The 27,932-nt window shown below is 37.4% G+C and overlaps 1 protein-coding gene across 4 annotated transcripts in view; it reads left to right on the top strand.

Moving 5' to 3' along the window:
• Nucleotides 1-27,932, top strand: part of pdlim7 (PDZ and LIM domain 7) — a 64,402-nt gene that overhangs the window by 13,151 nt on the left and 23,319 nt on the right. For 3 of the 4 annotated variants that reach the window (XM_065242154.2, XM_065242156.1, XM_065242155.2), the window contains exons 3-5: nucleotides 8,264-8,415; nucleotides 17,110-17,140; nucleotides 19,383-19,561. In XM_065242154.2, coding sequence (XP_065098226.1) covers nucleotides 8,264-8,415; nucleotides 17,110-17,140; nucleotides 19,383-19,561 — 362 coding nt within the window. Of the gene's footprint in view, nucleotides 1-8,263; nucleotides 8,416-17,109; nucleotides 17,141-19,382; nucleotides 19,562-24,598; nucleotides 24,616-25,135; nucleotides 25,175-27,490; nucleotides 27,646-27,932 lie in introns of all 4 variants that reach the window. The other variant, XM_073812130.1, reaches the window with a different exon arrangement.

The following is a 27,932-nucleotide window of genomic DNA, read 5'->3' as shown; positions in this document are numbered from 1 at the left end:
GAGTTACGACTTCAAAACCACGACTCACGACCTTATGCGTTCCAGGCAGCCCGTAACTCGTGTTTTTACAACCTTCTACCGGTGAAAGTGCACTGGAACGGCAGTCAAACCCGTGACTTCCCACCCGTGAACTCGTACTAGATCGATGTACTCCCAGTTCAGAGTCGTGAGGCGTGGTTTTGAACTCGTGAGTTACGGGTTACGGGTTGCCTGGAACGCAGCATAAGACCGGTCAGTGGGCGTGGCTTGAGGGCACGTCAACAGAATTGCTTACACCTGTTCCTTCTCTATAAAGTCTCAATGCTGTTTGTTGTGGGGCCTGTTCTCCTGCTTGTTTGGTTTTGGTTTAGCTAAACTTATTTTGATGTTATAATTGGGTTACTTGATTCTGTCTGACACTTAAACCATCTGTGGGTTTGACAGGGTCAATATTGGGTTTGGTTATTCCTTATTTTATGTTTTATATTTACATTAATAAATATCTTTTGGTTGCAACTTACCAACCTGACTATGTCCTCCTTTACATTTGTCACGGCTTTGAGCCGGCCGTAACAAATGTGGGGGCTCGTCCTTAAATTTAGTGATTTGTTTGGTAAAATATTATTCATATTATTGATTTGATGATTGATTCATTAAATTGATATTTTTGTTCGTTTCTTCGGTAGTGTTTAATATTTCGTGTTACAAATTTTGGAGGATATAATGGTTGGTTTGCTTATTTTGGTTGCGTTGCGGGAGTTCAGCTTCGGTAAGTGTTGGCTACTCTTTGTTTACATTTAGAGGTGAAGTTTATTATTGGATTTGCTTTTCCCTTGTTAGGCTTAGCGGGGTATCCTTAACGGGATACTCCGATCTTTTTTATTTTAGTTTGTTTTTTTTGTACGGTGAAAGCAGTCAGAGCAGTTGTCTCGGGAACACGTCCGTGTTTTGTGATAGTGACTTGTTAATCGGTTGCTATTGCAAACACTGGTTTATGGTGTATAAGAACCCACTGCAAGTAACTGTATGAAGATTAGGGTTGAGTTTAGGTAGTTTTGAATTTCAGTTAGAGGGAATTGCTTGTCCAAAATCTACTTCTCAGGAAAAAAAAATGTTTTGAAAATTAAGTAGCCAATTTATTTGTGTTTATCATGACCTCAAAAATTGAAGAGTTTATTAGTGCTCCATCTGAAACTTTGTTAAATAATTTGACTAAGGATCAGTTGGTAGAACTTGCGGGTCACTTTGAAATTAATTTGCTAAGTCAAGATAAACGTTTAAAAGATAACATCAAACTCTTGATAAAAACTGAGTTAATTGAACGTGGAATTTTAGACCCTCAGTCCCTAGAAGGTGCTTCAGATTTTACTGATGCATCTGCAATGTCATCTTTAACATTTGAGCAACAAAAACAACTTTTGTTAATTCAAAATGACATGAAAGTGAAAATGTTAGAAGCGCAAAATCGTGTGGAAATGTCTAAACTTCAGTTACAACAACAGCAAGTTGATCTTGAACGTTGTCGTTTAGATCTGATAAGGGAAGGAAAACTTGTTGCAATGGGAGGTGTAGATCGTGATGTGACTTTGAGTAAGTTTGATGTAGTGACTAATATGAGATTGATTCCCAAGTTTGATGAGAAAGATGTTGAACGCTTCTTTCTATTGTTTGAGCGCGTGGCAGATGCGAGAAGTTGGCCTGGTGAAGAACGAACGCTTATGTTGCAGTCTGTTTTTACAGGTAAAGCTCAAGAAGCATATGCGTCTCTTAGTGTAGAAGATGCTAAGGATTATTCGACTGTTAAAGATGCAGTGTTGAGAGCATACGAATTGGTTCCAGAGGCCTATAGACAAAAATTTAGGTCCTGGAAGAAAATTGAAAGTCAAACTCATGTTGAGTTTGTACATGATATTTCGGTTCATTTTAATCGTTGGTGTGCAGCCTCTGACGTGAAGACAGTAGATGATATGAAGGAGTTGATGTTGCTTGAGCAGTTTAAAAACTCTGTTTCACAACGTGTAGCAACATACATTAGTGAGAGAAAACCCGACACTGCATATGAGGCAGCTGTTATGGCTGATGATTTTTTTCTGATTCATAAAACCTCTTTTTGTTACAAAAATCTGGGAGAAAATGTTCAGAAACAGTCTTATGATCTTAGCAGGCCTTCTAAAATTGTGCGTACTTCATCTGATAGGCCGCGTAATTTCGCCGGTGGAGAGAAAGACAGGGAAAATCGGTGCAATTATTGCCGTGCGTTTGGTCACTGGAAGAATGAATGTCCATCCTTAAAAGCAAAAGATGCTGCTAAATTGAAATTTAAGTCTTCAGTGAAACCTGTTGCTCTGGCTGTGACTTCTTCAGAAGTTAATATGCAAAGGAATTGCTCATCTTGTGTTTCAACCTTTTCTCCATTTGTTACAGATGGTTTTGTGAGATTGCTTAACTCTACCAAGACTGTACCAGTCAAAATTCTCCGTGATACTGGATCAGCAGAAACGTTTGTTTTAGAATCTGTTTTATCTTTTTCAGATGATTCATACACTGGAAACAATGTGTTGATTAGGGGTATTGGATTAAATGTGATGTCTGTTCCCTTGCACAAAATTGTCTTGTGCTCTGATTTGATCCAGGGAGAGGTGGAGGTTGCAGTGCGTTCCTGTTTGCCTGTGGAAGGAGTGCAGGTAATCTTGGGAAATGATTTGGCAGGTGACCGAGTTTGGCAAAATGTTTCACCAAATTTGGTGGTTATGCCATCTGCCTCAACTGAGTCAAGTGATGAAAACTTTACTTGTTTCTCGGATGTGTCTCCGTCGTGCGTGATTACAAGGTCTATGAGTAAAACACAACCTGAAGATAAGTCGGAAACTAAAAGGTTGGTGACTGAAACGCTAGAAATTCCTTCTCTCCTTTCGGTGTCACGTGAAGATTTAATTAAAGAACAAAAAGCTGACGTGACTCTCAGTGAGTTATTTGACCGCGTTGTCCCAAGTTATATAATCGCTAATCTCCCTTCTGGATATTATCTAGAGGAAGATGTGCTGGTTCGAAAATGGGTACCACATGGAGAATTTGTACTTGGCGATCCTATGCAACAAATTGTTGTACCTCAGTCTCTCCGTCAGGTTGTCTTACGAACGGCCCATGATACTTCAGGGCATTTGGGCGTAAGAAAGACATACAAGTTACTGTTAAAACGTTTCTTTTGGCCAAAGTTGAAACGTGATGTATCAAAGTATATTAAGTCTTGTCAAACGTGTCAACTGACAGGTAAACCGAATCAGACTTTAAAACCTGCCCCGTTGTATCCAATCCCTGCAATTGGCCAACCATTTGAACATCTTATTGTGGACTGCGTGGGGCCATTGCCACGATCGAAAGCTGGAAATGAATATTTACTTACTGTCATGTGTCAAGCGACTAGATATCCGGCTGTGTATCCGTTACGTTCTCTGACTGCGAAGTTAGTTTTAAAGGCACTGACCCAGTTCATTTCCATATTTGGGATACCAAGGATAATCCAGTCTGATCAGGGGAGTAATTTCACTTCAAAATTGTTCAGTCAAGTTTTGCAACAGCTTAATATTCAACACAATCTTTCCAGTGCTTATCATGCCCAAAGCCAAGGAGCACTGGAAAGATTTCATCAGACCTTAAAATCTTTACTGAGATCATATTGTGTTCAAATGGACAAGGATTGGGAATCTGGGTTACCTTGGCTAATGATGTCTGCTCGTGAAGCTGCTCAGGAAAGTACGGGATTTAGTTCAAACGATCTTGTATTTGGACATGACGTGCGCGGTCCATTGTCTGTTTTGTCTGCAGACTGGAAAAAGTTTGATCCACCTAAAAACATTCTGTTGTATGTGAGTGATTTTCGCAGACGAATCTTTGAAGCGTGTCAATTGGCAAAAGCATCTTTGAAAAAAGCTCAAGGCCGGATGAAGCGACTATTTGACCGTCGTACAGAGTTGCGCTCGTTTCAATCGGGTGATCAGGTTCTTGCCTTACTGCCTATTGTTGGATCACCTTTCCAGGCAAAATTTGCAGGTCCATACACTGTTGCTAAAAAAATCTCTGACCTTAATTATTTAATTGAGACGCCAGATCGGTTGAAGAAAACTAGAATGTGTCATGTAAATTTGTTAAAGCCTTTTTATGGTTCTGAGGATTGTCTTGACACTAAAAATGAAGACAAAGTTGATGTACCTGATTCTTTTATTAAACCTGTGTTGCTTACAGGTCATCCTGCCAGAAATGGTGATACTCATCCTGCCGGAAGTGGTGATACTGAATTGCTCACCACATCGATTTTAACAAATGAAAATCAAGATGAGATTGATCCGGGAGATTCCATCCTTCAGGGTCGGCTACACAATTCTGAAGCGTTAAACGCTTTACATGAACGATTTAGTCATTTAACTGAAAGGCAACGCACATATTTGATTAATGTAATTTCGGAATACGTTACATTATTTCCTGATACTCCGTCTCGAACAAGTCTGATTGAACACGACATTGATGTAGGAGAGTCCGCTCCAATTCGGCAGCATTATTATCGAGTATCTGTGAATAAGAAAAAATACTTGGAGAATGAAATTGACTACATGCTGGAAAATGATATCGCTGAACCGTCTTTTTCTAGTTGGGCATCCCCATCATTGTTGGTAAATAAGTCGGATGGATCGTTCAGATTCTGCACAGATTACCGGAAGGTAAATGCTATCACAAAACCTGATTCATTTCCACTACCTCGAATTGAAGACTGTATTGATCAGGTAGGAAACGCTGAGTTTGTTAGTAAGTTTGATCTGCTTAAAGGCTACTGGCAAGTGCCTCTAACTGAAAGAGCTCGAGAAATTTCAGCTTTCATTGTGCCATCTGGTTTATATTTGTATAAAGTCATGAGTTTTGGATTACGAAACGCCCCCGCTACCTTCCAGCGTCTAATGAATCGAGTCATTTCTGGTTTAAAAGGATGCGCTGTGTATTTGGATGATGTCGTCGTGTTTAGTAAAACCTGGGAAGAGCACATTATTCAGATTAAAGCACTATTTGATCGATTGGTGAAAGCAAATTTAACTGTTAATTTGGAGAAATGTGAATTTGCCAAGGCCACAGTAATTTATTTGGGAAAAGTGGTAGGGCAGGGTCAGGTGCGTCCTGTCCGTGCAAAAGTAGATGTCATCGATAACTACCCTACACCCACTACCAAGAAAGAACTCATGCGGTTTCTTGGAATGGTAGGGTTTTATCGTTGTTTTTGTAGAAACTTCTCTACAGTGGTGGCCCCCCTGACAAACTTATTGCGGGGAGGAATAAATTTTTGCTGGACTTCAAATTGTCAGCAAGCATTTGAGAGGGTTAAAATGCTCCTTACAGAGGGTCCTGTGTTAAACGCTCCGAATTTTGATCAACCGTTTCAGTTGCAAGTGGATGCCAGTAATGTGGGTGCTGGTGCTGTTCTGTTACAGATTTCTGAGGATGGCATCAATCACCCAGTTGGATTCTTTTCTAGAAAGTTTAATGCTTACCAACTTAATTATTCTGTAATTGAGAAGGAAGCACTGGCTCTCATTTGGGCTTTGCAACACTTTGAAGTTTATGTGGGTTCATCTGTGGGACCATTGGTGGTTTTTACTGATCATAATCCATTAGTTTTTCTTCATTCATTACAGAACCCTAACCAAAGGTTAATGAGGTGGTGCTTGTTTTTGCAGGGATACCTGTTGGATATTCGCCATATAAAAGGCACAGATAACATAACTGCTGATGCTTTATCGCGCACACATATGGTGTAATGTAATAGGATTCATCCTATTTTTCTCGTCTTTCTCTATTATTTTCTTAAATTGCTTCCTAGGCGCCAGGTTGCAGGAAAGAGTTGGAGAGTTAAGACTGCTAGATTTTGGCCATCTGGTTTGAATACTATTTTTTACACTGTTGATGTTTTATGGAGTTATGATTTTTTTTAATCTGCTTTTTTTTAGGGGGGGTGTGTGACGAGTCCCTCGTTACTTCCACTAAGACCGGTCAGTGGGCGTGGCTTGAGGGCACGTCAACAGAATTGCTTACACCTGTTCCTTCTCTATAAAGTCTCAATGCTGTTTGTTGTGGGGCCTGTTCTCCTGCTTGTTTGGTTTTGGTTTAGCTAAACTTATTTTGATGTTATAATTGGGTTACTTGATTCTGTCTGACACTTAAACCATCTGTGGGTTTGACAGGGTCAATATTGGGTTTGGTTATTCCTTATTTTATGTTTTATATTTACATTAATAAATATCTTTTGGTTGCAACTTACCAACCTGACTATGTCCTCCTTTACATTTGTCACGGCTTTGAGCCGGCCGTAACAAATGTAAGCCCTGCACTTTAATGCTATAAACCGGAGCTATTCAATTCTGTTCCTACACACCTCTCAGTTTTCATGTAGTCCTGACCCTTCGTTTGCCGATACATGTGTGTTTGATAAAGGTTTACAGGATGGTGGCCTCCTGGGAACAGAATTAAACAGGATTATTATAGGCTATTATTGAGTATTACAGTTCTTTGTTCATGCTTTAGACTAGAGTTCCTGTCAGGTGTGTCTCTCTTTTGTTTGGTGGCGTTTGATTGATTTGTAATGACAGATTTGAAAAGGTAAAGCACGCACACTGGAGGCTTGGGTTTTTTAATATCTATGTTTAGATTATTAGTTTTGCGTCTTCTGATAAAACTAAAATGCTTTTGCTTCGGTATAGCTCAGTGGTAAAGCATTGCATTAGCGATGCAAAATGTCATGGGATGGGTTTTAACCTAGGAAACACACATACTGTTACGCATAAATGTAAATGTAATGCATGTTTATAGTGTCATTTTCTTGCTTTTTGCCATTGATATAAGAGATATAGTATATGGTATTAGTAATAAAACTGGTTTGTAAGATGTGAGAAATGTTCCAATTTTATCTTCTCAGTTAATTTTAATAAATGTGCCCTAAAAATCAGATATCTTCAGGATGTGGGGCAAATCCTAACCAATTCAGATTATGCTTTTAAGATATTTGTACGATTTTTATAAGTGGTGGTAAGAGTCACATACTATTGCTTTTTATTTATTTTTTAATCATAAGTTTAAAAAAAAACTTATTTGACCAGGGCCATTTGTGAGTTACTTACTTTTTTCCACATCATGGCTTCAGATGATAATAACATACAAAAACATCATATGTATTAGGACTGTGCAATATACCAGAAATATCATATGTGCATATTGTGATATGCATATCACAATGGTTTGCAATAAATAATTGATTTAATTGGTATATTTCAAAAAGTAATGTATGGTCAAAGTTTTAGGTTTGATGATTCAACTGTGCATGAAGGCAGTGATATTTTATTTATAAATTAATATTTTGTGCATTTTCAGAAGTTATTTTGCTTTTTTCCACTAAAATATGAAGCATATGTTGGTTATATAATTTAACCCTTTCCCTGTCAGCGTAAAAAAAAGTTGCCAACCAGCGCCAACATTGTCTTATGATTTTTACAAAAGTTTTAAATGTTCTTCTTTAAGTATATAAATATATCAAATGAAAAAACAGACTCTCTCCTTAAAAAAAGTTTAATCTTACCTTTATTTTTTCTCTTTTATCATCTATCAAATATGGTGTAGGTTAAAAAAATACAAAGTTTTAAGCAATAAGCTGAGATAATTGCATTTTTTTTTTTTAAGGAATTTTGTAAGAGATCACATTCAGATCAATGATCAAAACATACACAGAGTTTTAACCCCTTTTAACTGATTGTTTTAAAAGTTGAGTAAAAGAGTAGCCACCTAGTGGATAATAGCGGAAATCTTAATTGTCGTTAAAACTCGTCATTGGCAGGGAAGCATTTCTTCTTCTTCTTCTTAATTGATGAGATAACTTGTCAATGGTGGGGACAGAGTAAAAAAAAAAGATTTTAGAAAAGGAAATACTGTGTCGCATATTGAATATTGCTAAATATATACATTTGAAAAAGTGAAACGATCCACATCTAGAGACCCAAATATGAGAGCAATTACTTTAATAACAACCAACCAGAACACACTGGCAACTGCATAGAAATCCACTAAAAACACACATGAGCCACGTAGCTGTTATACAATAGTTGCCTTTCACAGCACATTTAAATTGTGCCTTGATTATTTTCTAAAAACCTCAATGTCTAGTAAACAATTGAGTTGTCATGTTCTCAAGCTATTAAAATGCTTATTTATGCTTGTTTACAGTGGTGACAATTGTTCTCTCTCATATTTTCAGCTGACCCCAGGCGGCAAGGCGGCCCAGGCCGGAGTGGGTGTGGGTGATTGGGTAGTGTCCATCGGTGATGCCAACGCAGAGGATTTGACCCACGTGGAGGCACAGAACAAGATCAGAGCTGCGACGAATTCCCTCGCTCTCTCTTTGAGCAGGTACACAAACAACAAACAACATTTTCATTGAGTTTCAGAATCATCACATCTTTCTTTGTCCTACTTTCAGTGTTCCCACGGGTCCTTGAAAAAAGTTTGTGAATCTGGGGGAAAAAATTCAAGGCCCTGGGAAGTTTTTGAATATGTCCATACATAGATACAGGTCATTGAAAGTGCTTGAATCTATTTTATGTCATAAGTTTTCTGGAAAAAATCCATATTATTCCCTGTGTAGTGTAGAATATTATCATAAAAATTCGAGGCTTTTTAAGAACATGTGCTAAACTGTTTGCTTTAAATGTTTATATCTTCTGTATGTGAATGTTGATTCATACAAAAATGCTTTTTTGCATAGTTGTGTTTGACACATGAAAACGTCTTGGGTTACGTATGTAACTGTTGTTCCCTGAGAAGGGAACGAGATGCTGCGTCTCCCTTGCTATACTTCCCGCATCCCTGTATCGCCATCTTTGGCAATATTTCTGATAGTGATATACATCCTGGCTCCACGTCACCCTGTCTTTGTCGTTAAGTCTCACTATTGGTTAAATTTGATATACACATTCAGACGCACCTGGAGGCGTCCCCAAAGTGTCACCACAGTGACGCAGCGCAAGTTCCCTTGAAAGGGAACTGTAACAATGTATCTTTAAAGGTAACACGATGTAACATTGCTCTCACTTGAAATGTGTCCCCACATTTACTCCTTAAATTTGAGGGTATTGGTCCTTGAAAGATCCTTGAATTTGACGTTAACTAAGGTGTGGGAACCCTGTGCTTTACGCAGTGAATAGTTTATTACACTCATGAAAGATAAGTATAGAGCATGCAATTTAATATTTTTTGTTTGGTATGAAATTTCGGTTTGGTTTAAGATCTAAAACTCTTTATTTGAAGACTTGCTGGGTTAAAAATATTTGGTTCTGTTAGAGGAGTGGATTTTATTGTGGTTTTCTATTTAGTTATTTTGGTGTCTTTAATTGTGCGTTGCTTTGCGATCTTTAAAACTATTATCCCAAGTTCTCGCTCTCTTTTTACAAAACTGCTCAGGAAGCAAATCTCCAAAAGCTTATTTTTTCCTGTTACCATAACATATCTTTTAATAACAGCTTGGCTTTGGACATTGTGACATTTCAGCAGAATTAAGTTGGAACTTTAGGCCTCCCAGTTTTTTGCCAAAAGGTTTTAAGGGAGGTAAAGCCTTTCCTTCATCCTCTCTCTCATCTTGTGTAATAAAACTGTCCTTTGTCTGGATCGGATGACCCAGGGCTAAAGGTAGAGCAGATAAGCTGAAGATGAATGTGTAACTTTATGACCGTAGTCGCTTCTTTCGTTTCTACACCGAGATGAGAGAAACTCCAGTGCCCTAGGACACAATCCCGAGATGGCTTGGCTTGTGCTCTTTCGGGATGCTGTAAAAAGGAAAGTTTGAAATGGACCATGCTCCCCTCAGACAGAACGGTGGAAAGAGTATCGTGTCTGTGGTTGAGAGATTATGTGAATTGGGAAAAGATGAGCAGAGCACGGCTGAAGAATGACAGATGTGCTGTTTCCTCCTCTGTCATTAAGGCCGCCCCTGTGATCAACACAGCTGAAATAGAGGCTGTGTAATGGTTCAAACCGCAGTTATAAATGTGCTTTTTTTCCTTTTTAGGTGTGTAAGAGTAGTTTATATGTCATCACAGTAGGTAAGCACTTGTAGCGGTTAGTAATGGCCTGTTTAAGAGATGCCAGTACAAAAACTATTGAGCTGTGAAAATTACAACTCCCTCGATAAAACGCAGCTTTGCGTGCATGCATGACTAATTGAAGAGTTTTAACATTTTGTTGGGCAGTTAATGCAAAAATAAAACACTATTTACTTACCTCCATTTTTTTCTAACCTATATGACTTTTTTCTGTGTAAAGGCCTGTGTTCCAATGACTAGGTTTAATTTCAAGTGTTGTATGGCTTTAAAAGACTTTAAATACAGAGCTATGTGTATTGTTATGCCATTTAATATTAGTGATGCACCCATCATGAATTTTTTTTATTTTTTTGCTGATTCCTATTGCTGATTTTTTACAAGCAAATAGGCAGATACGGATTTCATTTTATTCTGTGTTCTGTTTCACCACCAGCGTTTTTTAAAAAAGTTGCCCGCCAGCGTTTTTCATGATTTTCACCAAAGTTTAATGCCTTCCAGAAAATGTTTTTCTTTAAATGTATAAACATACAATATACCAAATGAAAGAACCATTTCATCCTACCTTCAGTGGTTCTTTTGTAATCAGCTTTTGAATATGGGTAGGTTTCTGCAAAAACACCACATTTTGAGCAAAAAGCAGAGATAATTCCATTTTTGTGACGGACTTTTCATAGAGATCCCATTCAGAGCAATCTTTAAAACAGACACGGACATGCAGCCGCTTGCCATAGGGCAATACTTCCGGGTATAAAAAGTTGCGGAAGGGCGCCACCTGGTGGATAATAGCGGTATTGCGGAAAGACGGAAAATCTCGTCATTGGTGGGGAAGCGTTTCTCTTAATTGACGAGATATCTCGTCAATGGCGGTGAAAGAGTTAAGCAAGAATCAAAGAGTATATGAACAAGATATTTATTTACCTGTTATATAAGGTTAAACGGCTCAAACTGGCCTTAAACAAAAAATACCTGTAGCTATTTGAAATTGGAGTCAACAACTGTATCTAAGCACAATGATCAACGATGCAACATATTTGTGGCATCAGAAATTGTTTTTGTTTTGGAGTCCCCGTGAACAGTATGTTGTGATCGACTCATTTCGAGTGAAACCGAATATCACATGAAGAAAATAGCATGCGTGGCTTGTGTTTTCCAATGTGATTCGAATGGATATAGAAAAGTCGGCGTTTCATTCAGAAATGGAACCTGCAGTTGACCGTAAAAGGGGAACCAAATTTCAATGAGCTATTTTTCCCATGCTTGCAGAGATGAAATTTCATGATATGATCCCTTTAAATTAGATTTCCTTAGCTGCGTTTCCATTGCTTTTTTAATTACACAAATTAACATAAATAAAGCACGTCAATTTTGCTAAAACTCATCTTTTGCAAAAAAGTTGTTACGCTTGAATGAGATGTTTTTTAAGCAGTTAGAAAAAGTTGTATTTCAGAAAGCTGCAATGCTAACAATTCACATTTTCATGTCACCTGATCATGTAAGTCACATAATCATTTATTTGAAGATGACGCGGTATAACTAAAACCTACCAGAAACACCTCAATACATGTCTGCTCCAAAGTATAAGAGTCTTTCCTTGCCAATGTTTGGATAACACTCCTACATCTCTCTTGATTTAAAATAATCTACTATTACCTCCTACGTTGCTGCTTTTAAGTATAGGGGATTTCTTTGGCATCAATTTTTGGATAATACTCTTGTGTGTCCTTCGGTAAAAAATAATGCTTATTGTTGTGGATGGATGTGATATTAGTAAACCTACCAATATCAGTCGAGGTGATGTTTGAAATGACTTATCACGAGAGATAAAACTACCTTGCAGGCGCGTATCATCGGTAAATGGAAACACTGCAATGTTTTGTTGACATTTAAAAAATATCACTAAAGTTTTGCGCAAATCTGTAATAGAAACGCAGCTACTGTTCTGTAATGTCAAAATGTATAATTTTTTTAAATAATTTAGAGGATAAAGAAGTAAAAAAAAAAACAATCAGACGGGCTGTATAAAAGCGCAAAATCACTCTCTGACAGTAGATGGCGCTTAATAGCAGAAATACAGCGGTTACAATGGTTATCATTATAACGGCGCAGCTGTGGTCACCTATGAACAGTGTTTGGAATAAAATGTCGTAGACTTTGTATCCATAGTGCAAATTGGCCAAAATAAATAAAAAATCTGTGTGGCCGGTTGATCCGTGCATCTCTATTTAAAGGGGCCATGGCATGAAAATGTGACTTTTTCCATGTTTAAGTGCTATAATTGGGTCCCCAGTGCTTCTATCAACCTAGAAAATGTGAAAATCAACCCAGTAACTTAGTTTTGGTAAACCATTCTCTACAAGCACATAAAAAAATAGGTTGATGAAATTTGGCTCTCCTTATGATGTCATAAGGAGCTCTTATTATAATAATACCACCCCTTAATCTCCACTATCCAACAAATCCAATAAATTATCTGTATGATATTTTGAGCGAAAACTTCACGTATGTACTCTGGGGACACCAAAGATTTATTTGACATCTTAAGAAAGTCTTGTGACATGGCCCCTTTAATACATAACCTGACATAACATTGGGCAAAAGCAGCTTTAACAGTCTTTGCATAAAATCTTTTGTATTCCACACAATACAGAACATCATGAGTTTGAAGGGATTTCAGGATGAGTAAATAACAGATTAGTATTTTGGGTGAACTACCCCTTTAGCCGTTTACCACAAGTTTGACTCATGTCAAATAGTCATTGTTCCCACTAAAACCCCCGTGGAAAACAGAAAGGACAAAGGACTTTGGTTATAAAATGTTCCTGATGCGGAAAATCTCTAATTCCCCAAATTCCTCAGATCTTTGTCAGAAAGCCCACATCTTTGTGAGATGGGATAAGCTGATTGGAGGTGTGAAGGAAGTGGGCGTGTCCTCCTCAGTCCTATCACTGGTCAAGATCATATGATGTAATTCCTAATGTTTTTATGGAGTTTGTTGTGACATGTAAACATCTCTGCTTGCCAATGTTCATAATTACCCCTGTGCCCAGTATGCTAATAGATGACTGCTATGTTCTGTCTGTTGTTGTCCATCAAAGATGAATTGCTGTGTTTTTCCGTCCTGTGGAAAGGCGAAATTAAAGACATATGTCTGAACACGTACTGTACTCTCTGATTACAGAGGCTGATGTTGTTTTAGTTTACATGCCTATGATAGCTGTTTGGGCAAGCGCTTGAATTGCGGTTACCAAGGGTTCTTCAAAAGCTTTGTTGTTTTAAGAAGACATGTTTTTTATATCCATGCTCTGCCCTTCCTGTGTGGTTGTTCTTGGGTTAAATGCAGTGTTTTTATGCGTAATAACTTGACGTTCTTGTATTTTTTTTTTCAATTCACCCTTGCTTAAAAATCTGAGAAATGCTGATAAATGTAATTTACAGTGATTTACTGTTTTTTAAAAAAAATAATAATAATAATGTAAAGAACATTCTGTGAAAAAATAAATTTGATATCTTTATATCTTTGACATGACCTCAGTCAATATTAAAGGGGACATGTCACAATAATTTTTTAAGATGTCAAATAAATCTTTGGTGTCCCCAGAGCACATATGTGAAGTTTTAGCTCAGATAATTTATTATAGCATGTTAAAATTGGCACTTTGTAGATGTGTGCAAAAATGTGCCATTTTGGGTGTGTCCTTTAAAATGCAAATGAGCTGATGAAGTGCAAACACTGATCATGATGGTGGTTTGTTGCAATTGAAACTCAATTGTGCTGTGAATCATTTTCTCTCCCTCTCTTTGCTCCCTCAGTGCTGTGGTTGGATAGTGCAGATTAAGGAGTGGTATTATTATAATAAGAGCTCTTTATGACATCATAAGGAGAGCCAAATTTCAACAACCTATTTTTTCATGTGCTTGTAGAGAATGGTTCACCAAAACTAAGTTACTGGGTTGATCTTTTTCACATTTTCTAGGTTGATAGAATCAATGGGTACCCAATCATAGCACTTAAACATGGAAAAAGTCAGATTTTCATGCCATGGCCCCTTTAAAGTAAAATCAATGAATAAAATCAAACTTTAATGCTCCAAATCCCATCATTATATTTTCAGACTTTAACCTGGATTTCACAGACAGGGTCACAAATTTCATGAAAGAACAATGCGTGTGCGTGCCCGTGTACCAGGTGTGCCTCATACATCCTGAAAAAAAGCTGCTGGCTCTTTGATCGCCCCCAGGTGGTTGGATGGAGTACAGTAAAAACCCTGCTCTCTCCATGCAAACTCGGGTCAAAATAAAAAAAGAAATTACACTTCCAATAAAATTTTCCAAAAGATAGTGTTGGTCCTTTAAGGTAGTTGTTATCACGCTGATATATGTTCACTTGTTTATTTTTGTGCGAAGTTTCATTTTAGTTAGTAATTTGATGCTATAGAAACTGGGCGTGTTGTTATGATTGACATTTATAATTGACAGCTTCTCTGAGCGGAGTCTCCGAGCTTCAAGGGAAGATTGAAGATATAACTTAACTATACATTTTCGATTTCTGTGTTATATCACACCGACAAAATGAGTTGTATTTCACTTACCGCATTTAGCAAGCCAGTTAAATGAGACGTTTAGGGGGCGTGGTTGAATTGGGCGTGCAAGCGTTTTGGCAGAAGTTTGATAACGTGGCTCCGCCTCCGGGCGCTACGGACGATTCCTTCAGCGCTTGCCCTGGCTTCAAACTGATGTTTTTGTGTAACATGTCTATGGTGCGTACAATAGCCCAGCGCTGCTTTATATGGTCACTATGGATGCCGTTTATTTCCTGTGCCGTTTCCTGGACCTTGTAAAACAGTCCATTTTTCTCTTTTTCTCTGAGGTCTCTGCACAAAGGCCGCTGTGCGAGAGATCACTGTGTTACAGGAAGTGCTGGATAGACACAGGAAATGCAGACTCACTGCTGGAATGCCACAGTTTGTACAGCCCAGATAAAATGCCCAATTTAATTTTAGAAGAAAGAGGAAATTCACTTACCAACAGTAACATATGGTGATACATGATAAATTGTACTTTTTTTGTACCTTTGGCAGACACTATCTTAAGCAACTTACAATGTATTTAAGCTAGTAGTTTTTAAACTGCGGGTCGGGAACCCTTGTACAGTGGGATTAGGGACATGCAAAATTTATTGACTTTTTGCTATATTGAAATCCCTTATGGTGTATCTATCAAAGTTATAATTAATTCATAAGAAAATTAAAAGTACTTTTTTATTTCGAACAAACACGTGTTTTCTCCATATTTCCATAAAAAAGTCTTTGTTTTTTCTTTTAAGAAAAATTTTGTGCCTTTTATTGGACAGAAGAGTAGGGGAGAGTGAGGCACAACCTAATGCTTTTTGACTTTTATCATTAAAAAATATTTAAGTTAGATTAATCATTTTTTGCACAATCAACACACACACACCTTTTTGGCCACTAGGTGGTGCTAGACATGTATTTTTCACGTCTAGCGCCCCTAGAGGCCACAAGCGCCGCGGCACTGTCGCAAAACAAAAGAAGACAACTCTTTAGGTCACAAAGTGTGCCTTCCTGCATGTAATATGAATATAATTTCGTGGGTTTTATTCTTTTCAAACGCCAAAAGATCGCGTAGCTCATGTTTGCAAGCCAGTTGTAACGGTGGTCGCTTGGTTAAAGTTTATGTATAAAAAGGGGAAATCGAACTCTGATCACCGTGTTGTTAGTCCATGAGGTTACCACAGCGCCACAATGTCACATAATATAAGTCTCTCTTTAAACTCTCCAAGTAGCCTCCAGAAAAATTCACTTAAAAAAAAGACAAGACTTATATATGCAAGCAATATAACATTACTTACTTGTACAAAAGCACGAGGGCCAAGTCAGCATCGTTCAGAAACCCCTCCTCCTCCTTTATTTCACGCCAGTGAGCGAACGCTGACCCAATATTGATCCTCGTCCTTCTTTTTATTCTGTCACTCTCCTGTTTCCTCTTTCGGGTCTCCTCCGACGTACCCTTAGGTTTCTTTTTCTTAGTTGCTGCTTCGGCCATGACAAAAACATCAGGAAAATAAATAATTATGCTCTCACGTCCGAATTTGAGAAAGTGGAGGAAGTGACGTATGCCATAAAGCGGATTTCTGTAGTTTTTTGTTTTGTGCTCCGGTTACTACCCGAAACCCCAAGTTTAAAAGCGATACAGACCCCGTCAGGCTATGGTAGACATGTCATTCAATCTTTTTTAAGTAGATGTACCATCACAAGGGTCTTGAAAATATATTATGAAGGTTAAAAAACTACAAAGTGTTTAAGTTTGTTTGTGAGACCTACCGTTATTGCATAATTACACTGAAAGTGACAGGAGTGCAAACGTTACCCCATAGAACCCCATTTAGAAACATCAATTCAAGATTCGAATGCACATTTGCTAAACCTATTGAAGCACTGTCCACTTGGCCATTACCTTTAAATTTACTTATATTTATAGATTTATGTAAGTTATCCCAAAATCTTTAGTGAAAACATTTGGCAACTGTCCATGATGCTGAATAATTAATATATTTGCACTATTATATGTTTTGCATATACAGTACTGTGTTTTTGTTTTATATACTGTTGTTGTACTTTAAGGAAGAATCAGTAAAGAGAAAGTTTACAGTATTTGTTGCTTTTTGGTGAATTGATGTCAGCTGTGTTTATTTTGACTCAGAAATCTATCATTGTGATTCACTGCAGATATGTTTCTATTCCCCACGTTTGAATTATATGTGAATCAAAGCGCTTGAACCGCAGTCGGTCATTTATTCTCACTGTACAGCTGCAACATTTCATTCAGGCTGATAAAATAAAATCTAAAGCCAGAGAAAGCAGATATAATTCCCACGAGTGCACAAATATCTGTCTGTTCATCTATTAAAGTCTCTTAATGAGTGTTTATCTGCCATTTTATGAACGTGTTTTAGTGACTTTTCTCTCTGTCTTTTATTTTTTCTCTCCAGAGCTTATAATCCAACCATTGAAGAGCAGAAGGTAAGAGACAATTTTCTCTTTGTCTGACAGGACCACCGAGCTTTCAAAACATCACCCCAGCAGTTCCCGAAATCTAAAATGAATTCGAATGGATTTTACTTTTGTTTCTATCCCTTTTATATGAAATATTTTTTGTTTTGCTCACATGAGCAATGCTTTTTAACTTAACTGTTAATGCACATTGCAGACTCCTGCTATTTTTTGTTGTTGTTGTGAAAGCTCGGGTGGTTCGTGTCTTTGCCTGTCTGATATAAATGTGACAAATTTCTTGTCTTGCTTACACATCCCTTCAGCGGTTTACAAAAGAGTTAACCGAATGCACAACCCCAGATATTATCAATATTTTCATAGCCTGAACAAATCTGAAATGTGTGCATTTAATGGGAGAAATGGCGCCCCCATGTGGCCGCAGTAAACCATAGCATAACCAGAGCTGTTCCCTGGTTATAATTCAAGTCATATGAGATTATAGTTATGCTTTCAACACAATCATGTGCTGAGAGCAGCAGGAATACAAGAAGGTTGTTAAAGACGGACCTTGGCCTCGTCTCAAGATAAATATTTGTGCCTAGGGTGTGTTCACGCCTCTTAAATGATCCTTTCTGCACTTTCACCGAGCTTGTATTGTAATTTCCTGCGAGAAGACATTGAGACAGTTCACACCTTTTCCTCTGTGATTTAATCTTTTCATTTTGAAGAGGATTAAACATTAAAACCACATCTAGGATTGTGCATTTACATGTATTTCCACTAATATGAAAACGTGTGTGTGTGTGCAGGGCCGGCCCTGGCCAATTTGCTGCCCGAGGCAAGATTTCACCTGGTGCCCTTTAGAATCACAGAATCATAATTGTGTTCCAATAATTTTGTTCATAAACTTAAATAAATATTCTGTAAACACACACATGCACACATACACACAATACCCTGTTACTCAGGCATTTGATCTTGACATTGTTAAAATCTTGTCTTTTTTACTGTACATTTAACTTAAAATATTTAATGTTTGTACAAGAAAACAGCTCTTATAAATGAATTATTAGTAGCATGTTGTAGTGTCGCGGGAGATTGTGCTCATTGTTAAATAGCTTTGTGGCTATACTGCATTGAAGCAGCAGTTTAAAATATAAACCCAGAATTCAGCCAACGTCAAGAACAAAAAAAAAAACAATAAGGCCGAGACGCGGGATTTAAATTACGTTACACGGACCATGGTTTAAATTTCAATGTTTCTGGACAAAAATACCAACTTTGTCTGGTATTAATAAGCTGCACATTGGAGTGCTGGCTGCTCCCCGCAGTGCTGAAGACGCGTGATGGCACATATACACAGATATTTACGTGCAATCTATTGGAAAGCGGAGGAGTCATTAATTGGGTTAGTAAAATAACGAAATTACAGCTTTTAAATATAAGAAAAAAGTTTTTTTGTAAAGAGATATTTTTTTAAAGTTTAAAAGTGCAGAACTCTTCTCAATGGGAAGAAAGCTATACTTTTCCCCTTACGTGCAACCTATCGGAAAGCGCAGATGAGTTAGTTGGGTTAGTAAAATAATGAAATTATAGATTTAAGTACAAAATAGTATTTATATAAAGAGAAATATTAAAATAAAAAAGTGCTGAACTCTTCTAAAGTGGAAGTAATAAAGTAAAATAACGAATAATAATTATATAATAACGAATAATAGTTTCCAATAGGTTGCACGTAAATATCTGTGCTGCCATCAGTACTCCGTCCGTGCGCGTCTTCAGCACCGCGGCCAGCACTCCAATGCGCAGCTTATTAATACCAAACAAAGTGAACAAGTTGGTATTTCTTTGCAGAAACATTGAAATTTAAACATGGTCTGTGTAACATTATGTAAATTCCGCGTCTCTGTCTGATTGTTGTTTCCGTTTTCTTGTTCTTGACGTTGGCTGATTTCTGGGTTTATATTTTAAACTGCCGCTTCAGTGCAGTATAGCCACAGAGCTATTTAACAGCATGATCTTCCGAGATACTATGCTACTAATAATTCATTAATAACTGCTGTTTTCTTGTGCAAAATTAAACATTTATAGTTAAATGTTTATATACATATATTAAAAAAATATATAATTTTGGCGCACGGACGCCCCAAGGGGTCGGCGGCGCCCTTAGCATTTGCCTATTCCGCCTATGCCCAGGGCCGGCCCTGTGTGTGTGTTTTGCACGGTCTGACATGCATGGTGTTGCTTTTGCACTGTGTGTCTTTTTTCTCAGGATACGCTCAAACTTGCATCCAGTCAACCCAAGTACTCGTTCGCACCTAGTACAGCCATAAACAAGATGGCACGGCCGTTCTCCGCACCTACTGGCAACGGCGGCAAAGGACCCATCATCAAGCCGGTGTCGTACGCCCCCAAGCTTAACTCCAGCTCGCAGGTGCCGAGCAGCAATGGGTAGGTGACCGGCCAGCCAGAAACTCTGGCTCGTAATCTCTCTTTAAAGCCGTGGGACATTCGCGATGAGCTCAGTCCACAATAATGAGACTCATTTCCCAAAGGCCTCATGTTTCTCATGAAACAGCAATATCTCAGCGCTGAGTAACAATGGCCGAGCCTCCCAGAATTCCTGTGGTGAGCGCATTTCCCAAAAGATGTCTAGATGCGAGAAAAATTATACTTTTATCTTCAAGTTTGTTGACTTTTAGTGCATTGCAAAGCATGGAAGCAGATTTAGGGTCACCGAGTTGAAGTGTTTTTGGATTTGTGCTTGTAATAAACCGTGTGGCTTTAAACAGCTGTGTCTGTTTTCCGTTTGGGAACAGGCAGGTCACATTGCCACCCTTCATGACCAGACGTCCTCTGAGAGGAACTGTTTTTCGGGATCAGCTCAAAAATGTGATCTTTATCCGTTTTCCTCTCCTGTTTTACTCTTCATCATAGCTTTGCATTTCTTTTGCACCAAAGATTTTGCATTTCAACAAGCACTTTCATTTAAGCTCAAACCAACATATGTTAGCAGTCAAGTAAATAAAATAATTGTTGATTTTTTGGCATAAGCGAGTTTGTTAAGGTTAAATGTTTTTGTCTATCTGTTTGAGAGAGGTCTGATCCGACTTTAGGCGAAGACTTGATGTTTTGTCCGTGGCTGTTTATAGACAAGACCCTCCTATGAAATGTGCTGAGCCCTTAACGTGCCGTAATGGGTCGCGGTGCCGAATTACTTAAGGGTCTAATTTGGAAAGGCTCCTCCTTAGCACAGCATTCCTCACAAATACATTCCACGAATGTAATGTTTTATTCACAAACGTGTCCTTGTTGTTTTGTTCCAAAAATGAGAAATAATAAATTCCCTAACCGTGACATAACCTTCAGTTGAATACTGGGAATGGGAGTGGAACGCTCTGGAGTTTTGGAGTGTTATGGAAAGAGGTTGAATTGTTGCTCTTGGAGTGTTTGGAGGATGTTTTCACCCCAGGTCTTCATGTTTTTTGAAGATCAGTGTCACGTCAGCGTTCTCGGCGTGTTTACAGAACTGCATGCCGGCAAGCTTGTTTTTACCGCTGTTTACTCTAAGGGGCGCTATTGCTTGTGTGAAAAATCACATTGAGTTTGAAGTAGAGCCCTGCATTTCAGCCCGAGCCCGACGGGGCCCGACCTGTTTACGTCCTTCGGGTCGGGTTTCGGGCCAATTTTAACGTCACAGCAGATACGCGGGCCGGACCTCGGGCTTATTTAGGCTGCCGCTTCTCCATCTTTTTATAGTTTTCAATTTAATTAAAAGAATCTTTTAACAGACATTTATGATTGGAAAACAAACATTGGAAGAGGTTTAACCTATCGCATGAGTCCGCTACGCACAGCCACACATTTATAATGCAGCTGTTTTAACAGCGTATTTAAACAGCAGGATCTTCAGCGCACCAGGAAAAATTATAAATGGAGTAGATTAAAACCTTGGATACTGTAAATAATCTATGCAGACAGCATCCAAGACATAATCTATTAAAGACTTCTCCCTGTATTCATTTCGTGTAAGAAGGCTGTGTCTTTATTTCTTGTTTGTGTATGGATCGACTTTTTTATTAGTTTAACTGTTGGATGGATACATGAATAGCCATGTTCTGTGGTAAATCCTTACATTTAAAAAAAATGTATATGCAAAAGCGAAGTTGTAAGATAAGGTAGCATGCATGTTTATTCTGTTTCATGTTTATTTCGTTTCGTTTTGTATAGCCCTTTTTATTTTTTTATTTCTGCACCCGTTGCAACTGCGAGCAGCAGAGCAACCTGCCTTCGCTTTTTAAAAATAGTATGTGTTGATAATAAACGTTTAAACTAACATTGCTGAAAATATTTATTTTATATGGTTGATATTATAGGCAAGTGAAGTGTTGATTTGAGAGGATCAATTCATCAAACATGTCGTCAACTTGCTGTCGGCCGCTAACCACTTGGTTATCATAAAAAACTTTAACAAACAAAAACTGCTCTAAAATGTTAATAAAAAAGAAATATAACTATTTTGCCATTTAAAACAAAACTGAACTGCTTTAATTGCTGCAAGAGTACAACTGTACAAGCTGTGTAAGGAGTTATTTTTTGCTATTTCTTTGGATTTCTTTTGCAAAATCTATGCGGAATTTTGCAGAAAGATTTAAAATGTTTTAAAATGATCCGAGAGAATGTGCGCTGGGAATATTACAAAACAATAAAATATTTTATAACTATATATTACATTTTATTAAAGGATTATCCTGAATTAAACTGGACCAACATGAACCAACAGATAATGGATAATGTGCTGTCACGACCATAGTTTTATATAATATACATATTACTGTCTACAGTGTAAGAGTAAAAAGAAAAGGCTTCTCATAATGAATGTAGCGTATATAGCAAGATAATTTCATCAGTTTAACAACACAATGTATATATATATATATATATATATATATATATATATATATATATATATATATATATATATATATATATATATATATATATTTTATTTATCTTGTAAACGGATTTGAAATAATAAATAATTGTCGCGTCATGTAGCAAGAGAGATGATAGAGATCTCATTAACTTCTCCGCAGAAAGTTTTATTTCAAATTCAAGTTTTACATATTAAATAGGCTATTAAAAAGTTTGTGCTTCTCTTATAAAAACCTCACAGCAGACAGCACAGACTTCTACTCACAAACACACACGATGCAGTGACTATATCTGCGGACACAGATTCCTAATGGGGAGAATTAAAAAGTTCGGACTCGGGTCGGACTCGGGCTGAGAATTCTGATAAGCTGTCGGACAAGGGCCGGGCTAGGGCCTAAGCTTCTCGGGCCAGGGCCGGGTCAGGGCCTAGATTTTTGGCCCGTGCAGGGCTCTAGTTTGAAGATAACAATTGCATGGATGTATGTATAAAGCTTTAGGGTCCAAATGTTTACAGTAAAAATGCTTTTAATTTTATTATTAACCCTTATTATCGCAATTAAAATGAAAAGTAGAAAAAGTAAATCTTCGGGTAAACGCAGTAATGTAATGTAAAGTAATGTAGTTACTAATTCGTTATTGCAATTGTATTACTTTTCATTAAAACAATAAAGTAAGGGATAACTCAGTAATTTAATAACAGTTAGTTCTGATGTTATTGAAGTAAATACTGTAGATCAATGATATATAATGCAATAGGGAATTTAACACAAAAAAATTAAAGTCTAAGGTTACAATGCATGTTTTTTATGTATCCTTCTCCCTTTAAATACTTTTCTATTTTCTCTATTAACTATTTGGTTATTAGCATTAATATTACTGCGATATTGGCTGTTTATTAAACATAAAAAGCACATATCAATGGCTGATTCTACTTATTATACAAGCTTAATCCAACACAATTCCTACCAATACTTGATCTTAACAACTACTTTACTAAGTATTAATAAGCAGTAATTAGCAGTATATTGAGGCAAAAGTAGTTAATAGTTATCTAATAGTGAGAATAATTGATGTACTTTTATATGATTTTTTTCAAGTCGTTTTAAGCTATGTTTCATCTTTTTATCATTTACTAAATAGGATTTAGAAAGGAATAAGTAATTGAATACGTTTTGGAGAGAATAATTTGTGAACTAATCAAATCACATGATTGATGATGTAATTACTAGCTAGTTATTAATTCATTTTTTATAACTTACAAAAAAAGGGTTTTGCAGCTGAGCTCTTCATATATTTACATTTAATATCATGTATAAATGCATTTATTTCTCAGTTTAGTACCCTATTGTTTTTTTTATTATTATTTTCTATCGCAGGTTTATACTGTGAACATTAGGATCTTATTGTTTATATGTGACCCTGTCTTTGAAATCCAGACTGAAGTCTCATAATCTAATGATGAGATTTGGAGCATCAACGTTTCATCTCAATCATTGATTTCAATCTTGGATATGACCTTACTCAGTCAATATTAAACATTTTAAGGTTATATAATGTTGTACACAATGTACACAAAAAATAGCTTTAGCTGGGTTTTCACACACGCTCACCTAAAGGATTATTAGGAATACTGGTTCAATTTCTCATTAATGCAATGGTGAAATGGTGTGGGGGATGTTTTCTTGCCACACTTTAGGCCTCTTAGTGCCAATTGGGGATAATTTAAATGCCACGGCCTACCTGAGCATTGTTTCTGACCATGTCCATCCCTTTATGACCACCATGTACTCATCCTCTGATAGGATAATGTACCATGTCACAAAGCTGGAATCATTTCAAATTGGTTTCTTGAACATGACAATGAGTTCACTGTACTAAAATGGCCCCCACAGTCACCAGATCTCAACCCAATAGAGCATCTTTGGGATGTGGTGGAACGGGAGCTTCGTATCCTGGATGTGCATCCCACAAATCTCCATCAACTGCAAGATGCTATCCTATCAATATGGGCCAACATTTCTAAACAATGCTTTCAGCACCTTGTTGAATCAATGGCATGTAGAATTAAGGCAGTAGTGAAGGTGAAAGAGGCTCAAACACAGTATTAGTATGGTGTTCCTAATAATCCTTTAGGTGAGTGTATGCTCATGCCATTTTTTTAATTGCTTGGTAGTGTCATATAAACTCTGTTATGAATGATCTTTTTAGTTATGCTCAGCTCAAAAACATTTAATCGGCAAGAAATGACTTCATATTTTTAGTGCAGTGCCAGTGAGATGTGATATTTGGCTAAAGGGTTGCTTCTGGGGTATGCTATAATAAAGTGTGGTGGTGAAGGATCCTTTGACTTTTTTTAATAGGAGGTAGAGCTTTGCTGACTTTGCTGTCCTCTTACTTCGCATGTGTGGGTGATTTTCTGCAAGAAAGCCATCAGTTTGTTTCTGTTGCTATGTTTGTCTCTTCATCTTGTCTGTTATGTATTCTTTGTCACTACATAACAATTTTTCTAAACTCTTCTCTATTTTTCTTTTTATCTCTTTTGTTATTCCACAGATGGAAGCTCCTGAGAAGTTAGTAAATGTCTTTATTTCCCTCAATGCTCTGAGAAATGTGTGCAATTATAATTTTTGGCTATCAAACCTCAGCCTCCAGTGTTTTCCTAAATGTAATTTTTCTTCTCTTTCGCAAGCTTGCCTTCTTACACTATTGGCCTTCATTTATATTTTGCAGACACTTTTTATCCAAAGCGACTTTACATTGTATCAGTATGTGTGTTCAATGGGAATCAAACCCATGACCTTTGATACTGCTATTGTAATGCTCTATCAATTGAGCTACAGAAACACCAAAGCTTTCGGAGACGGCAGAGTAACCGTCCCGCTGTGTAATTATTCCCTAATGGATCGGTTTGGATGTACAGCTTTAGTCTTTCATTGATGTTTCAGACTGTAATAGTTGTAAAGTCAGGTTCTCTTCATGGACACCATTGTGTTCCTGGTTGTTCTGATCTCACTTTTTTCCTCTGTTGTTTTTTTGTGCTTTGTTTCCTTTTCTCTATCCTTTTTCTTCTTCCACTCTGTCGTTCATTAGAGTCGAAGCGTTTTATGAGGAGTTGTACCCTGAGGGAAAGTAAGTGCTGGATCTAATGCACGAGCTGAATGAACACAGACCTGCTACTGACCTCACTAATAAACTCACTTTTGTGTGGTTTTGCTTTCGAGGACATCTGACCATGTTTATTTCAGCGCTTTTTCACTCAGTAGTTGAACTTTATTGAAAAGCGACACTTTCGCTGGGTCATTTGAAGCTATTAGCAAATCTAGCTCTCTGTGGAGTTGTTTGAGATTGAGACGGTCTTGCTGAACTTGAACTGCAGTTTTAGTTTTGCATGGGTTTTTTGTGCATGTAGTCATTCATCTGATGTGCCTGTAATCTCAATCAGATAACTTTAAAAAAAAAAAGTGTACCATGGTAATCATAGTAGTTTTAATCATGTGACAAGAATGTTGTAAAAGCTGCAAGTACCCTCATGATCATTTAATATATATATGCATGCATGCATGTATGCGTGCGTGTGCGTGCGCGTGCGCGTGCGTGCGTGCGTGCGTGCATGTGTGTATGCATGCATGCATGCATGCGTGTATGCATGCGTGCATGCATGCGTGTATGCATGTGTGCATGCACGTATGCATGTGTAAACTACTATTTCTCTAACGCGTAAGGAGAATGCCATATAAACACGAGTAGTTTGGCTAAGCGGTCCTCTTTATGGTTGATGTGTTATATTGTTATAGCTCTAAAATTGTGCAAATGATTGAAGGTAAAATATTTTGCTCATGCATGGATCCATTTGGCGTTATGAAGGTTGCCATAGTAACTTTGTGAGCTGTTTTCGTCCTCAGAGTTGTAATTTCGTAATTACAGTAATTTCAACATAACATGAATGCAGCAAAATATTGGGTGTGTACTGTATCTCACCTTGCATCAATTTTTTCTTCAGATATGAATGATACCTTACTGAATAATCAGACTTGAGTTTTTTGACTTGGCCGAAGATAAAACTGGCAAATCAAAATTTATCAGAAATCTTTTGAAATGTGGGATAGTTTAATTCGGACCAGAAAGTAGCCTACGGCTTGGCAATCATCCATAACACCTTAATATCATGGCAGCAAATTTTGTGTGGTTATGCTCCAGTTTATTTTTTATAACCTATGTATTTTGTCAAAAAGTTATCATGGTCATTTACTCTCACTTACAGCATGTTTTGTGGATATATAAAGGTGATTAAATAATTGCAGGTACATTTGGTGTCCAAAGTCATTCTTTTATTAATGTTTTTTATTATTTTAATAATTTGGTACTCATATTTTCAGTAAAAAGTGTTCGTATAGCTGCAAATCATAGTTGACCAGACACTTTCAAGGAAATGTTATATTGTTATGGCCTATATTATAACATCTATAAATAATGACTTTGGACACTAAATATACCTTTCAAATTTTATAATCACCTATAGACCAATTTAGAGTAGACGTCACAGTTACGTCACTGCAAGCTGCGCGCGCAATGCGGTTGCAGAAAAACAGTGGAAATGAATTAGACACGAGTGAAAAGAGCAAGATAACTCCCTGGAAAATGTCCTGTTGTGCTGTTAAGTGTCAGAATAAGAATGCCAAAAAAGATGGATTTCATTTTTATAGAATACCTTCGTCGAAGACATCATTTGAAGATAAACGTAGGTGTTTATGATTACAATAAGCCCTTAAACGGACAGAATGGAGCGAGGAAATCATCTGGAAATCTTTTAATAATTAGAATAGAAAATAAGTAGAGAAGATGTCCGATGTTCTGTCGAAGTTTGTTCCCTCCATGTGTTTCTGTAGCGTTTTTATCACGTTACAATTATAATTTATTAAGGAAGAAATAATAGAAAACAGGAAAATTATGAAATATTTAATAAACGCTATTATATATAATACATGATAGTATTGCTTTTACATGTACTTTTAGCGATTCAGACTGTAAAAATAATTGATTTAGCAAAAAAGAACAATACATATACATTACATACATGCATATCAGTAGCCAAGCCATTTAAACTTTTTATCTATCTAAAAAATAAACGTAACGTGATTAAAACGCTATAAGAAACATTGCACTAAAGGAAAACATAAAGGAATCAGACTTCGACAGAACACCGGATCCATAAAAATCACGGTTTAATGCTAAAACACTTCACAACCCTACTGCGGAGCAGTCACTTTCTGCAACCAGTTTGGCTCCGCCCACAAAAAACGTCATCTCTGTTTGCAAACACGAAATTGGTCTATAAGGCGAGTATCTTTCTACAGTGCATGGATTACGTGAGCTAATTCACCAAGTTTTTGTGGTGTGTTGCGTGTAAATGTAAATGAGAGAGGTCACGAAAGCTCATGTGTACAGGCACGGTTTGCGGCTGGAAAACGCGCCCTGTTTCATCCCCAACTATCGCGGTAAGAAGAGACTGATCGAGGATACGGAGGATTGGCAGCCACGCACCGGCACCACCCAGTCTCGCTCTTTCCGAATCCTGGCCCAGCTCACGGGAACTGACTTCAGTAAGACAGACGCATTCAGACCACAGTCTGTCAGCGCAGCGTCTGCACACAGAGCACTTTTGCCTTTCATTTGGGCTTTTAGCATCTTAGCTCATTTATGTCAACGAGTTCACTTGGAAAGAAGCAGATCATTTCTCAAGGATTTAGCGTAATGTGGAAAATGTCGGTATAAGCAAAATCTTAAATTATGGCGTGAATAATTATATATCACACTAACCATATGCATCACAATATAGTTATTTACACTGGAAATGTAGTCCACAATGTCATATTTTTATGACTATGCA

The sequence above is a fragment of the Paramisgurnus dabryanus genome, chromosome 16 (genome assembly GCF_030506205.2).
Source record: "Paramisgurnus dabryanus chromosome 16, PD_genome_1.1, whole genome shotgun sequence".
Classification (NCBI taxonomy): domain Eukaryota; kingdom Metazoa; phylum Chordata; class Actinopteri; order Cypriniformes; family Cobitidae; genus Paramisgurnus; species Paramisgurnus dabryanus.
Note: the sequence above shows the minus strand (reverse complement) of the source record. Positions and strands in the feature narration are given on the sequence as shown.